Source organism: Marmota flaviventris, chromosome 8 (assembly GCF_047511675.1).
Source record: "Marmota flaviventris isolate mMarFla1 chromosome 8, mMarFla1.hap1, whole genome shotgun sequence".
In the NCBI taxonomy this organism is placed as follows: domain Eukaryota; kingdom Metazoa; phylum Chordata; class Mammalia; order Rodentia; family Sciuridae; genus Marmota; species Marmota flaviventris.
The window spans coordinates 93,778,818-93,793,215 of record NC_092505.1 but is presented as its reverse complement, the minus strand read 5'-3'; the positions used below and the strand labels follow the sequence as shown (position 1 = coordinate 93,793,215).

The 14,398-nt window shown below is 34.9% G+C and overlaps 1 protein-coding gene across 1 annotated transcript in view; it reads right to left on the bottom strand.

Moving 5' to 3' along the window:
• Nucleotides 1-14,398, bottom strand: part of Spata16 (spermatogenesis associated 16) — a 277,049-nt gene that overhangs the window by 49,657 nt on the left and 212,994 nt on the right. The window contains exon 7 of the mRNA XM_071614922.1: nucleotides 6,363-6,510. Coding sequence (XP_071471023.1) covers nucleotides 6,363-6,510 — 148 coding nt within the window. The remainder of the gene's footprint in view (nucleotides 1-6,362; nucleotides 6,511-14,398) is intronic.

Here is a 14,398-nt window from a genome sequence, read left to right as displayed (position 1 = left end):
TGATATGATTAGAAACAAAATAAGTTTGCTTAATAAGAACTCTTCAGGGTAATTTCATTACAATTTAGTAAGTACAAGAAAAATACAAACTATTTAAAAATTAGAAAGGAAGAAAAAAGTCAACAGGTAATATGTAGAAAATCTGAGATAAGTGGCGCATGCCTATAGTCCCGGCGGCTCGGGAGGCTGAGGCAGGAGGACTGCAAGTTCAAAGGCAACCTCAGCAACATTGAGGCACTAAGCTACTCAGTGAGATCCTGTCTGTAAATAAAATACAAAAAGTGCTGGGGATGTGGGTCAGTGGGTGAGTATTCCTGAGTTCAATCCATGGTACCCCCCCAGAAAATATGAGTTAATAGATAAAAGTTAGATTTAGAAAGTGTAGAGGGTTTACCAATTAAAGTCAATAAACACTAATTGCATTTCTATGTATCTGCAACTCTGTTTAGAAATCTCTTGAGACAATATTGAGAGAAATTTAGATATGTTAAATGAAGAGATATACTACATTCATAAATTATGATTAAAAATCATAAAAATGCCAGTTTCCCCTAGATTGATCTATAGATTCAAATATCAATGAAAACCCCCAATAGAATTTTTGTAGAAATCAGAAATAAACATGCAATGTATTTTGTATGGACATGCAAAAGACCAAAAACAGCTAAGACACTCTTGAAGAGGCAAAGCAGAATATCTGAACTATAGGGTATGAAGACAAAGTAAAAAATTATATATAGTAAGCAAAACAATATGATTTTTTTTAAGTACTGGGGATTGAACCAAGGGGTGTTTTAGCAGAACCACATTCTCAGTCTTTCTGTTTTTTATTTTGAGTCAGGGTCTTGCTAAGTTCCTAAGGGTTTCACTAAAGTGCTGAGGCTGACCTCAGCACAGTCATTACCTTGGCCCAGTGTAGGGAATGTTTTGGGAAAAGACAGTAGAGATTATTTGGAAAGTTGGCAATGTTTTGACTTTTAACTTGTTTACCCCATAAAAATTAGTCAAGATGTACACTTTTAATGCATTTTATGTGTGTGTGGTATTTTACAATAAATGTTTTTAAAAAGTGAAACAAAAGCAAGAAAATGTACAATGGGTTGGATGAGGCTCTATTTTAGCCCCAAAGGGCAATGATTATCTGTGGACTACAAGGTCATTAAGAAATGCAGGTGCCCATAAGGTGTAGGCTATTTGTGAGCCATGTATTGAAGGGAAAATAGAGGACTCAATGCTAAATACACAAATCTAGAAAAACAAATTGCTAAGAAAGGAAACATTACAAAATTCCATGCAAAACTGAATCTTAAAAAATATAATTTAAAACTGAAAAAGTAGAGATTTTGTTTTATATGACAGGGAGTTCAGTCTTTAGGGATTTGGATGCGCAGCTGCATGATTTATTAGTTAGCAGTGTCTAATGATTAAATATAACATTACAGAGTAGCTAGATCAGACAGCATAAGAAAGAGATTCCGCCTAACATTTGAGTCTTTATCTCACTATTCCCATGCTTGATAAGATGAGCTTTGCTCCTTAAAAATAATCTTGGGACTTGGTTATACACATGGGTAAAGTGGTGATAGGTAATAATACCCCAAACAGGTAAGACTACCAATTCTAACAATAGAAAGGGACTCACCTTTATATTCACAAGGGAATATATCTGGAGGACTCAGAATGGGAAAGGCATCTTTGAGTGAAGCTTCCATGTGTTTGCGTTTATTGTGTGTATGCATTTTACAAGGTGTTGCTGAGCATTATGGATACCATACCTATAATACCTCCCTGCTTCTAGCCATCCATCCCATTCCATCTACTCCACCCTGCCCCAACCCACTAAATAGTCTCGAGAGGCTGAAGTAAATATTTCTATTATTTCCCTTTATCTTGGGATTACTCCCTTAAGGGCAACTCTGTCTGTCTTTGGTCAGGTCCCATAAGAAAAGGTCCTAAGCAGGAGGCATTAGTTTTAGGGAGGTTCAGGTGAGGTAGAAGTGGAGAGCAAAGACAAGCTGTGCTATAATCTGCTACTTCAAGGGACATGTGAACTGCTGGTTGAGGAATGTTTACTTCCATCAGATAGAACAATGCCAGAGTCTTGAATTGCACACTGGGAGGACCAGCATTTTATTATTTTAAGAACAGAGATTTCAGACCCATATGTGAGGACCTTCTTTGGGAATGATTCTTTGATTCTACAAATATGAGATGACTTATCTTTATAATTAATCCAACTGTAACACTTTCCTAATGATATTGGGAATACAGACTCTTTAATTCTCAAGTTTTCCATTTGAGAAAGCTAGTTATAAAGAGGAAAATAGTCTGATCTTGAAAACTCTTGATCATGGTAAAATTACGTAATTTAAAGAAGAAAGAATAAAATGAGAAATTTTAACTTCGTGTTTTAGAGAACATAAGAATGTATTATCCTTGCTTGTAAATGATGACTGAACAAGAATGAGGTTATAAATTTCAGTGAAAAGCAATTTTTAAAGGTCTATTTTAAAACAATATATTATTCCTCTGAACATACATATTTACTCTTGGGAGTTAAATTGCATTGGAAAGACAAAATATGACTCTATCCACCTAAGTGTTAAAGTAATTGATATCTGATCCAAAAAACTTTTCTATTAAACATTACTAAGCATAGATCCATTACTGAATATTTATTTATTTAGAAAATAAATCTTGATATTTTCATCAAGAGGAGACAGGATATGCTTATTGTATTACTTTATTATTATTAAAATACAACCATGCAAGAATAGGAACTATGCAGAATTGCATTATTTCATTGGAATATATGAATAAAAATCACAAGCAAAATCTTTATAAATGAAAACATAATAATTCTGGGGCTGGTGAATTATTATTTGTTTTATATACCCTGACTACTCTGCATGAATCAAACTGGATTTTTCCTTAAATAAGAAAAATGGAGAGCTATACTATAAAAAATAAGTAATTTCTTCTCCATGAAACAGAATACAATACAGCTCTATTATAATATGACTTTAAGATTGGGTGGGTCTTAGCATGTTTCTGAAATAGAAAAGGATGAGGAGTAAGTTTCTGAGCATGTGTAAATGTGGGTGTCCTATAAAGCATCAGCCCTCATCAGCCCTATAGAAATTATAAAAGGCAGTCCTAGTACCTACCACTGGTGATGAGTAGGCTTTCACATGAAAAATCACTATAAAACCAATTTCTCACTTAGTTGGCTTATTCAATTAAAGAATATTTAAACATCAGATCTATATTTAAGCATTATTTCAAAATTAATTATCACTTCACCTCCTCCATCCTGCATCTGTTTTTCCTGTGGAAATCTCTGACAGAGGTGACTGTGAACTGTGGGCTGGCTAGAGAGAAAGCACCACTGGGGGAGTCTCTCCCTGCTCCTCACCACCACAAGCCAGAGCTCGTCATGTGACCAGGGAGTACTGTTCTCAGGCCAAGCTGGGCTTGATGAAGGTGACCTGGAGTTGGGCAGGGTTTCTGAGTTGGAAATTTGTTTGCCAGTCTCCACTGGCAGAATAAAAGGTGCTTATCTCCAAGTTTTAATGATCATAACTACTTCTCCAGCAAAACTTTGGTAGGTAGTCTCCTCATCCAAGATTTTAGAAATTTTTACATATGGCCTCCTTCTTTTGCTTCAATGAGCACTATATATATATATTGGAGGGGGTACCAGGGAATTGAACTCAGGGTCACTCAACCACGGAACCACATCCCCAGCCCTATTTTATATTTTATTAAAGACAGGGTCTCATTGAATTGCTCAGTGTCTTGCTGCTGCTAAGACTGGCTTTCATCTTCCATGGGGCATCAGTTTCTCTCCTGCAACTATATATTTCTATGGGTGGATACAAACACACTTGACAGCCTCACCTGTAGCTTTCTGTGGAAGGGTGAGTGTACAAACTCAGTGTCTTTGAGGATGGAGTTGATTGCACATGGAGGAGTGTTTATGAAACAGTCAGCACTGAGCAGAAACTTGTGCACTTGTTTAGCCGGAGTATCATGCGGAAACAGTCTTATGTCTGCACACATCTGCTGTGTGATTGTGCAGTCTCTCCTGCTATATGAATATTTGTTGAAATGGGTAAGTGAATAAATTTTTATCAGGACAGAAGCTTCTTGAATTCCATCTACAAAGTTCATAAAAGAATTCTGGTTTTGGGAATGTGTCAAAAACAAAAACAAACAAAGAGTAACTATTTCTCCTACACCCAATCTCTCTTTGTGTGTCTCACTTCCTAGTTATTATCGGTGGCTCCTGATGCCTCCTCTAGACAGCTCTCTGCACCTCTTGGGAGAGAGGTTCAGCTGCTAAAGAAAACACCTGACCTTCCTTCCCCCCTTCCCACCCATGCTTTGTCTTCTCACTCACCTTGGAAGTGCCTGGGGGAAAAGAAGTCCCCTTCCCCACTGTGCACACATAGCTAGACAACCCCTTATTTCTTCATACAGAGGCAAATCGTGTCACCAAGTCAATAATCTTAACCAAAATCACGATTTCCACAGAGAAAAGAACCTGACTAGGCCCATTGAGATTTAAACTCTAGGCTGATTTTTTCTACCTCATGATCCTCTGCCAGGAGTAGTATCTTTCCTCTCGGGGTCTCATATTGCACTGTCATACTCTCACAATTAGCAATTATAAAATAATAGAAACAATCATTAGTAACTTATAATTATCTTCTCTTCTACAGTATAAGATCCTTTAGCCGGAATCGTCTTGCCAGCAGATCATAATTCATCTTGATAACAGGTTTGATGGAGTTACATGAGACATGAGTCTGACTCATTAATGTTATTATTGTTTTTAAACTCTCAGTGGCGATAGTGCTTCCTAACTATTAATTAATCGTCATGACTTCTCTGTGAAGTAGTTTAAATATAACTAAACTCCTTCTACCAGAAGAGAAATTGGCAAACTGATGATCTCCTTAGTGAATCCCTCTTCCTTACCAATGGATCTGAGAGCAGCCGTGAAAATGACTGCATCAGACTCACTTTCCCATGAGGCTAAATGGGCATGACTTGTGCCCCTCCCCACCACCACCAACAAAACAAAACAAAACAAAACAACCCATCTTTAAATGTTCATAGCAAAATTATGAAAAGTTTGTAGCAATTAGCAAAGTTCTGGAAATTTTTTACCTCTCTTCTTACAAAATGCTCAACCTGAGTATAATCAGCATCAGTGGTCATTATGGCAAAGTTTGTATGCTCTTCTCCCTTTCTCTGCCCTCAATTCCCATTGTTCCTCAGAGATTAGTATTCAACCATTATTGGTTGGATTTATTTAATTGAAGATGAGGCACTGTGGAGAAAAAAAAGGAATCCACAGGACCTAACTTAATGCTTCTGTCACAGGGAGACAGTATAGCTCAATGGCAAAGATATGGGTTCAATCTAAAGCCTGCCATAAACAATCGGGTGGGCATCTTTGAGAAAGCTATTTGTCTTTTCTCAATTATCTTTTCTTGTTTCTACAGCAAATCACCTAACCTCATAGATTATGGGAACAACAAGGGACAATAAATGCAGAGCATATGGTGCTTTAAAAATGACCAAGGACAGAGTATGTTTTTAATCTTATGCATCAACAACTCAGCCCCTAAAACCTAAAGGAGTTGAACTGGCCTTAATAGAAGATTGTGATATTAGGTGTGTACATTTAGGAATTTTGCTTAACACTAGTCATCGCTGAATGGCCCTTCATTTAATATAAAACAAAACAAAACTCCTTGACACTTGACACACAGTAGGTAGGAAGAAATATTTTGAATGAATGAATAAAAGTAAGTGTCTTTTAAAGAAAAAGACAAGGAAAAGGACAATTCCCAGAAAAAGAGAGGAAAAAGGACAATATCAATGTGTGTCCTCTCAGGTACCCTTGGCTATCCAGAGCTCATTTGGAAACCAGTATTTTTCAAGAAGAGAGAGGCTTGAGGGGTGAAGAAGATGGGGACAGGAAAGCAGAAAGAGCAGGCTTTGGAAAAAAGTCAATCTTCAGGAAAATACTATAATCACCTAGTGTACTGATGAAGGATATATAGAAAGGTGAAATTTTACCAAAGGTATTGCTTTTGTTTTTTAAAAAAACTTGAAGTTTCTAGGTTTTACCCCTTCCTTTAAAAACAGAAACAGGAAGGCTCAAGGGATTTTGTGCTAGACCTGTAAAGGCCAGTCCTACTTAAAACCTTAAAAACAATTTCCCATTTCAATTCCTTAGATTTAAATAGACATACCCCGACACAAACAGTAAACGAACCAGAAAGGGTTCTGCATTTATTTCAACAGAAATAAGGGATCAGCTGATAACTGAAGATGTTGAGTCTTACCTGTGTAGATGTACTCTACATACGCAGGATGAGTTTTTGTGAAAACCTCTTTTACTTTTTCTATTTTATCAGCTCTTATTTTTGTTGCAAATGGTGTGTACATAACTGAGAAAGATTCAGCTCTGGTGATGGCTTCTTCAATCATGGCCTGAGAAGAAGTAAATGACCCATTTTGGCATCAATAACAATATATGACTTTTTGAGAAAGTAAAAAATATAATTACCTTTATGGATGATTTAGAAATCTATATACTGTACTGCAAAGATAACATATTTTGGTGCTAAATATTTGTTAGAACAAAATTGTAATTAGTTCTGGAAATACTATTTCATACTAAGGAATCCAATTAAATGAAGAAAGTTTGTAAACAGGTACTTCTACACTGAGTTTAAGATGGAAATAAAAATTCGATTTTTCAATGTGTCATTTTTTGATTGATTTTAGAAATCAAATTCTTAAGTCCAACATTATAATTAACTTACTGATGAGTAGACATTGGGGAGTCATTTATAGGAAAAGAGTTTTCTGCAAAATACTTATTGAACTATCTGGATTTAAGTGCTTTCTATAAAAAGAATGGCAAACTAGATAGACATCACATCACTTTTTTTTTCATCCTCTAGTACCTGGGAAAGCCTTTTGGAATAAGAAGAACCTTTCTCAACTTCCTCCCAGCAAAGTGTCCCTTCCCTCTACATCACAAGTGACATTTAAGGTGGATTCAGCTGTTTAAGTTCTTTATATTTCCCCATGTACGATTCCTGGTAAAGCTCTGTCACCGCCTTGAACTTCCTGTTTTAAATAGGTCTATTACTATCTATAACAGACTAAAAAGAAAGTTACATAAAGTTTTAAAAGAAACTTATCCCTTTCCTATAACTTTTCCTTCTAATAAGGCTTGAATGTGGAATAAAAAGTATGTCTATAGTTATCTCATTTTTTTTTCCTGAAAATGGCATAAAACCATATTGCTTAAGAATCCATATTTATTTATAGGAACAAAAATTTCCTCTTAACAACTAGGAGCCCCAACAACCTGTAAAAAAAAAAGTAAAAAATTTGAACTAACAGAGAAAAAAAAACACACTTAATGAACAACAATTTATAGTATCAGCATAGTATTTTGAAAACATTTTTTATATCTTCAGAGTTGATTTTTTAAAAAACATTTATTTTTTAGCTGTGGGTGGACTAAGTACCTTTATTTTATTTTTATGGGGTGCTGAGGATCAAACCCAGTGCCCACGTATGCTAGGCAAGCGCTCTACCTCTGAGCCACAACCCCAGCCCCCAGAGTTGATTTTTAAACTAAGCACCCAAATGGAACTTATTCCTTGCTTACTCTATTTATCAGTGATTTTTGGATGCCTTCTATGACCATTTATGTTATCCATAGAAAGGAGTTTTGTGCATGTTTTATGGATGCAAAAGGCCCTTCTTTCTCTGACACTAGCATTGAAAAAATATGTAAAATTAATGGTGGGAAAATTTCTGAATGAACTTCAATAATTTCTAAAATACTGAAGAACAGAAATTATATCTCCTGTAACAAGGTTCTTCGCAAGTTCAAGGAACTGAAAGGGAATAAAGAATAGAGTTGTGAGGCCAAACCCAGAGCTGGCACTCAGACAGCATTGGTGATTGACAATGAGAGGCAGGGCCTGGATACTGAGGCCTAGATACCAACAAACACAGTGCAGGCAGCCGGTGTGGAATTCAGAGATGTAGATTGAAAAATCAGACATGGTGTTACGCCCCAGTGGTCCTCCCACAAAAATAAAGATCCTTTATATCAAGTGGGAGAAATAATGCCCCAGTGTGGTGCACACGTTCTGTACACTGCTGGAACGAATGCGCGGATGGCTTGTCCTGACCAAGCAAGAGTGCAGTTAGATGGAGATGTGTGTGCAGTGATATGCTGCAGAGGGAAGCTTTTCCAGATCTTGGTTGTAAGGTCAGGATTTGACTTTACTGCTATTGAAGCTGTTCATTTTTGTTGTTGTTGTTATTTGTTTGCTAGGACTGCCATAATGAAATACCACACCACACTCTGAGTGGCTTAAACAACACACATTTATCTGCTCAGTTCTGGAGTCTAGAACTGAGATCAAAGTGTTAGCAGGGTTGGTTTCTCCTGAAATCCCTCTTCTTGGCTTGTGGATGGCCATGTTCTCCCTACGTCTTCATATCCTCTTTACTCTTTATGTGTCCATAAAGACCTCATTTTAACTTAATTACCATTTTGAAAGATCCTGTCTCCAAATACGATCTCATTCTGGGGCACTGGGTGATAGTACTATAACAAACACATTTGCAAGGGCACAAGTAAACCCACAATGGTTTCTAACACCTTGAAAAGCGTTTCTGTTGTTCTTTCTGAATATCTTGGTGGAGAGCATTTTGTCTTAGGTTCTGGGTGAACAAATTTTAGTGAAGGTATTTCATCCTCCTGATTGCTTCCAGAAAGACATTAGCAATATCCCAATCAGGCCAGGACAGGAGGAAACACTCTCCCTACCCCATTTCTCTTCCAACTGCTGGCAGCTTAAGTGGATGCTGGCAGGGTAAGCTTTGCTAAGCCATCTCACAGCAGGGATGGCAAGACTTGTGCCCAAGAGCCTGCACCAGCTTTTTTTTCCAAGTGGCAGGAGTGTGGTTTTCACATGGCAGCTTGATGTGCTTGTTGAAGGATCTGTGCTTTTGGCTTAATGCTCAAGGCACTGCATTCAGACCTCAGGCTTGCCACTCAGGAAAGTGTGCTGGAGAGCTGGCTTCCCTTCTCCCCACTGAGAACCAATAGTGATGGTTCTTTTGTGACTTCTGCTTTTCATCCTGGAGATGTGGAAGGAAGCCGGTGATGAGTAGAATGTGTATATAAGAGTTGAATTCTCTGCGGAGATGCTTTCTCAAAGGAAATTATTAGAGCCCCAAGAAGATCTATCACAACAGAGTAGAACCGAGAATACAGAGATTCTGAAATATCTGTTCTTTTTTGTTATTCTTCTAGAGAGAGATAATTTTGAGGCTTTGAACTGTCTTACATTGCTCTTGTAAAGGAATAGAGTAATATTATATATTTTTCCAGTATCATTGATACATTATTGAATAGCTCATTAATGAAGCACTCTGGAAAAAAATAGCATCTGTACTTTATTAAAATAGTGGGGATTTTTATAATTTTGGTCTAAAGACAAAAACATCAGATTTTTATTGCATCATGATACTAATTTCTTAATTTAATTAATTTTAACTGATACATAAAGCATATACTTATTGTACATAATTGTACATATTAATGGAATACCAAGTGATGTTTTGACATGTATCCATTATTTAATTAGGTGAAATATATCCATTGCCTGAAATATTTATCACTTCTTCATGGTGAAAAATTTCAAGCCCTTTCTTCTAGCTTTTTCGAGATGTGCCTGGTTAATTTCACTTTCTCCCATTCCATCCATGTTGTCACAAGTGACAGGATTTCACTTTCTTTTATGGATTCCATCATGTCCATTCACCATCATTTCCTTATCTGTTCATCAAAGATGGAGACTTAGATTGCTTCCATTCTTCCATCCTTTAGGTAATGCTGCAATGAACATGGGAATGCAGATTTATTTTCAACATACTGATCTCATTTCTTTAGGATATATACCAGCAGTGAGATTTGTGGATCATATGCTAGTTCTATTTTTAATTTTTTGAGAATCCACCATATTCTTTTTATAATGATTGTCCTATTTTACTTTCCTACCAAGAATTTACAAGGGTTCCCTTTTGTCTACATCCTTGTTGGCACTTGTTATCTCTTATCTTTTTGATAACAGCTGTTCTTACTGAGTGAGGTTATATCTCATGTGGTTTTGATTTGCATTTTTCTATGATGATCACGGATAATGAGCATTTTAAAAATATAATACTTGTTGGTCATTTGTGAACGTTCTTTTAAGAAATGCCTATTTAGATATTTTAGTGAATCATTTGTTTTTCTGCTGATAAGGTTTTGGAGTTCCTTAGGTGTTGTTGATATTGATCTCTTGTCCTAGGTATAGTTTGCAAATATTTTCTTCCAAAATTATGTCAGTTGTCTCTTCAAGCTGATAAATGTATTTTCTTGCTGTGCAGAAGCTTTTTAGGTTGATGTAATGCCATTTGTCAATTTTTGTTCCCTATGTTTTGAGGGGCTTGTCTAAAAGTTCTTGAACTCCAATATCCTGAAACATTTCCCCTGTTTTCTTATTGTGTGTAGTTTCCTAGATTCAGGTGTTACATTTAAGTCTTCAATCCATTTTAAGTTGATTTTTGTAACTGGCAAAAGGAGTCCTAGTTTCCTTCTTTTGCATAAGGCTATCCAATTTTCCCAGCCCCATTTTTAAAAATTAACTTTTTATTATTTATATGTGACAGCAGAATGCATTACAATTCTTATTACACATATAGAGCAAAATTTTTCATATCTCTGGTTGTATACAAAGTATATTCACACCAATACATGTCTTCATACATGTACTTTGGATAATAATGTCTACCCAGCACTATTTATTAAAAAGACCATCCTTTCTCCAATATGTTCTAGGTACTTTTATAAAAATTCAATTGACTACTAATGTATGGGTTTACTTCTAGGCTTTCTATTCTGTCCTACTGATATGCCAATAACAGGGTGTTTTGATTACCACAGCTTTGTATACATTTTGAAATCAGGTACTGTAATGTATCCTGCTTTGTGCTTTTGCTCAGTATAATTTTGGTTATTTCTTTGTGAGTGGTTTCATACAATTTTAGGATTGTCTTTCTATATCTGTAAAGAATGTCATTGGTATTTTATAGGGATTGCATTGAATCTATAAAATGCCTTGGGTAGTAAGGCCATTTTAACAATATTGATTTGTTCAATCCATGAACATGGGATGTATTTATTTGTTGATGTCTTCTTCCACTTCTTTAATCAGTTTTTTATAGTTTCATTGTAAGGATCTTTTATTTTTTTTTATTAAATTTTTGCCTAGTTTTTTTAAAAAATTGCTATTAGCAAATATAAATACTTCTAATTTTTGTATGTTGATTTGTGTCCTGCAATTTTGCTGAATTTGAATAATTGTTTTTAGTGGAGTCTTTGGTATTTTCCTTATGTAAGACCATATCATATGCAAACAGTGACAATTTGACTTCATTTTCCCTTTTCTTTTATTTCTTTCCCTTGCCTATGTCCTTTGGCCAGATCTTCCAGCACTATGTTGAATAAAATTGGTGAATGTACACATCTTAGTCTTTTTCTAGATCTTAGGGAAAAAACTTTTTAGCTTTATCATAATGTTAGCTATTGGCTTATTATATATGTCCTTTGTTATTTTGGGGTCTGTTTCTCTTATAGCCAATTTGTTCAGTGTTTCTATCATGAAGAGAGGTTGGATTTTATCAAATGCCTTTTCTTCACGTATTAAGACATTGCCCCTTATATTATTGGTTGGATGTATTATGCTCTTTTGTGTATATTAAACCCTCTTTGCATCCCTGGAATGAATCCCACTTGATTATGGTGAATTTTTTTACTTTTAAAGAAATGTGCTTTTGTATTCAGTTTGCTAGTATTTTGTCAAGGATTGTTGCATCTATGTTCATAAAGATATTGGCCTGTAGTTTTCTTTTTTTGTTGTGTCTTTGCCTGGTTTTGGTATCAGAGTAATGCAGGCCTCATAGAATATGTTTGGAAGAATTCCCTCCTCTTTAATTTTCTAGAATAACTTAAGAAACATTGGTGTTAGTTATTCTTTAAATGTTTGGTAAAATTCAGTAGTAAAGATGTCTGATCCCTTTTTTTAGACTTTTTAACTAATGATTCAATCTTATTACTTGATTACTTGTTATTGGTATATTTATGCTTTTTATTTCTCTACGGTTCAGTCTTGGTAAGGTGTACATATCCAGAAATCTGCTCATTTCATTTAGTTTACTAAATTTGTTGATATAGAGCTGTTCTAATTTGGTAATTTAGAGTTAGATTTATCTTTCAAAATAGTCTAATATGTGGAAATTAAAATCATACTTATAAATTTTTAAAACCTAGAATATTTTGAAATAATCAACGGTGTTGAAATATAAAGATTTTAAGTTACCTTTTATGGCCAAAATTTTTCCTTGAGTTTGAAAATAAAGTTAAGAGACTAGATGAGAAATTGTTGCTTACATTAAAAAAAACTGTACTAAAAATAGAAGTAGATTTCCAATGATACTTTTTAATTTGATAAACATTCTGCAATTGAGTTACTTCATTAATGTGTAAGTTTCTTAGATGCCAATAAATGTTGCACATGTGCAGAGAATGGGGAAAAACATCTGTCCTTGAGCCCTGTTGTTCCATGTGCATTATGGTTAATCATTCTATCTCTTCTGATACTCAAACAGAAGATTTATAAGTACATGATAATATTCATGAGTTGCAGTAACTTCCTATAGTTATCTTCATACTGATCAAATTTTAAAGCCTATATTATAGTTACATAAGCCAAGAGTGTATTTGGGCAGCTCATTTCCTTGACAAATTTCAACTTATAATACTTTCTTATTGTACTTTAGCTAAGTTAGAAACAGCTACTTTTGCAATTAACTTGCCCAGGATAATGTACAGCGACTATAGGAGAGAAAGGAGCAGGGATACTTTATCAAGGGTAAACTAAAAACAACAAAAGCAGAAGGATAAAGATAGCTAGCATGGAAAAAAAAAAAAAGAACAAGAAAAGAAAACTGAATTCCCTCTCCCAAGAGGGTTAGTTTTCCTTGGTAATTTTTAAAAATATTCAAAGGAGCTAGAATAAAGCTATCAGAAAGAATAAACCTCAAATAATTTTAGGATGATGGAATTATATAATTTCCCCCACCTATTCTTTGGGTGGAGGTTTGGGACAACATTTTAATACTGGGAGATTAGTGAACAACATTTTAATATTACCCTGATTTTATAGGAATTATTTTATGAAACTAAGTTCTGTATGTTCCTAAAACAAGGGAATATATGCAGTTCAGTTTTGACAGTGCATCTGTCAGCCCTGTGATGTATAAGTTATGGGTATCTTCATGCCATTTAAATAAGATATTTAATTTTTATTTGCATTGTCTGGAAGTCACTAAATATTATATGATCAGGTTACTTGTATTTTAACTTTTTAACAATGTGCCTGGTGACTGTGGTTTAAGTATGCAGAAATCCAGTTAGTTTCAATTAACAAATGTAATTAAATTATTATATATTATCAAATTATTTCTTCATTGCTCTCAATACTAAGGTTGGCCACAATTTCAGTAAGTTGGTTTACTTAGAAGACTAGATCTAGAAGGAACCTTAGGAATTTTCCAACCTAATGTGTTGAGATTTGGGAAGGCTTAACTGACTTTATAAAAATGTACAACTTTTTTAAAAAATAGAATTTAGAATTAGTGTCATGTATTATATTTCACTTTCTTTTTTTTTGAAAATTAAGACTTTACTTCCTGGGCATAGCAGAAAGATTTTTCCAGACTCTTGTAGCTTATTGTATCTGATATGGGTCAATGTGAATGTGGGCAGAATGACATTAATTTTTTTCCATGCCTGGCACATAAACCATGCTAAGTATTTTCTTTCTATATTGACTACCTGAAGGAAGAGGAGTTCCAGAATGTGGGAGAAGATGGAGCTACTCAGTGGAAACTGTGTGTGTCCTCAAGTTGTGGATTGTGCTAGAACTAGTCAGAAACACCAACACTGGACTAGTGTGTGAGAGACAGATCAAATGTTACTGTTTTAAGGTACTGAGATTTGGGGTTGTGTATTATAGCAGTTAGTTTCTATCAATATGTAAAAATGATAATAAATGAATTTTTATTTGATAAGCCTTATGTATTATGAAAAAGTGAAGAAAAACAGCAATTTGAGAGATAAAATAGCAACTGTTCACTTAGCATTGTAATAAATGCTTTCCTAAATGCTATTTTCTTTAATTCTCATAAAATCCATCTAGGTAGGTATTATTAGTGATTGGACATTATTTTATTTTCA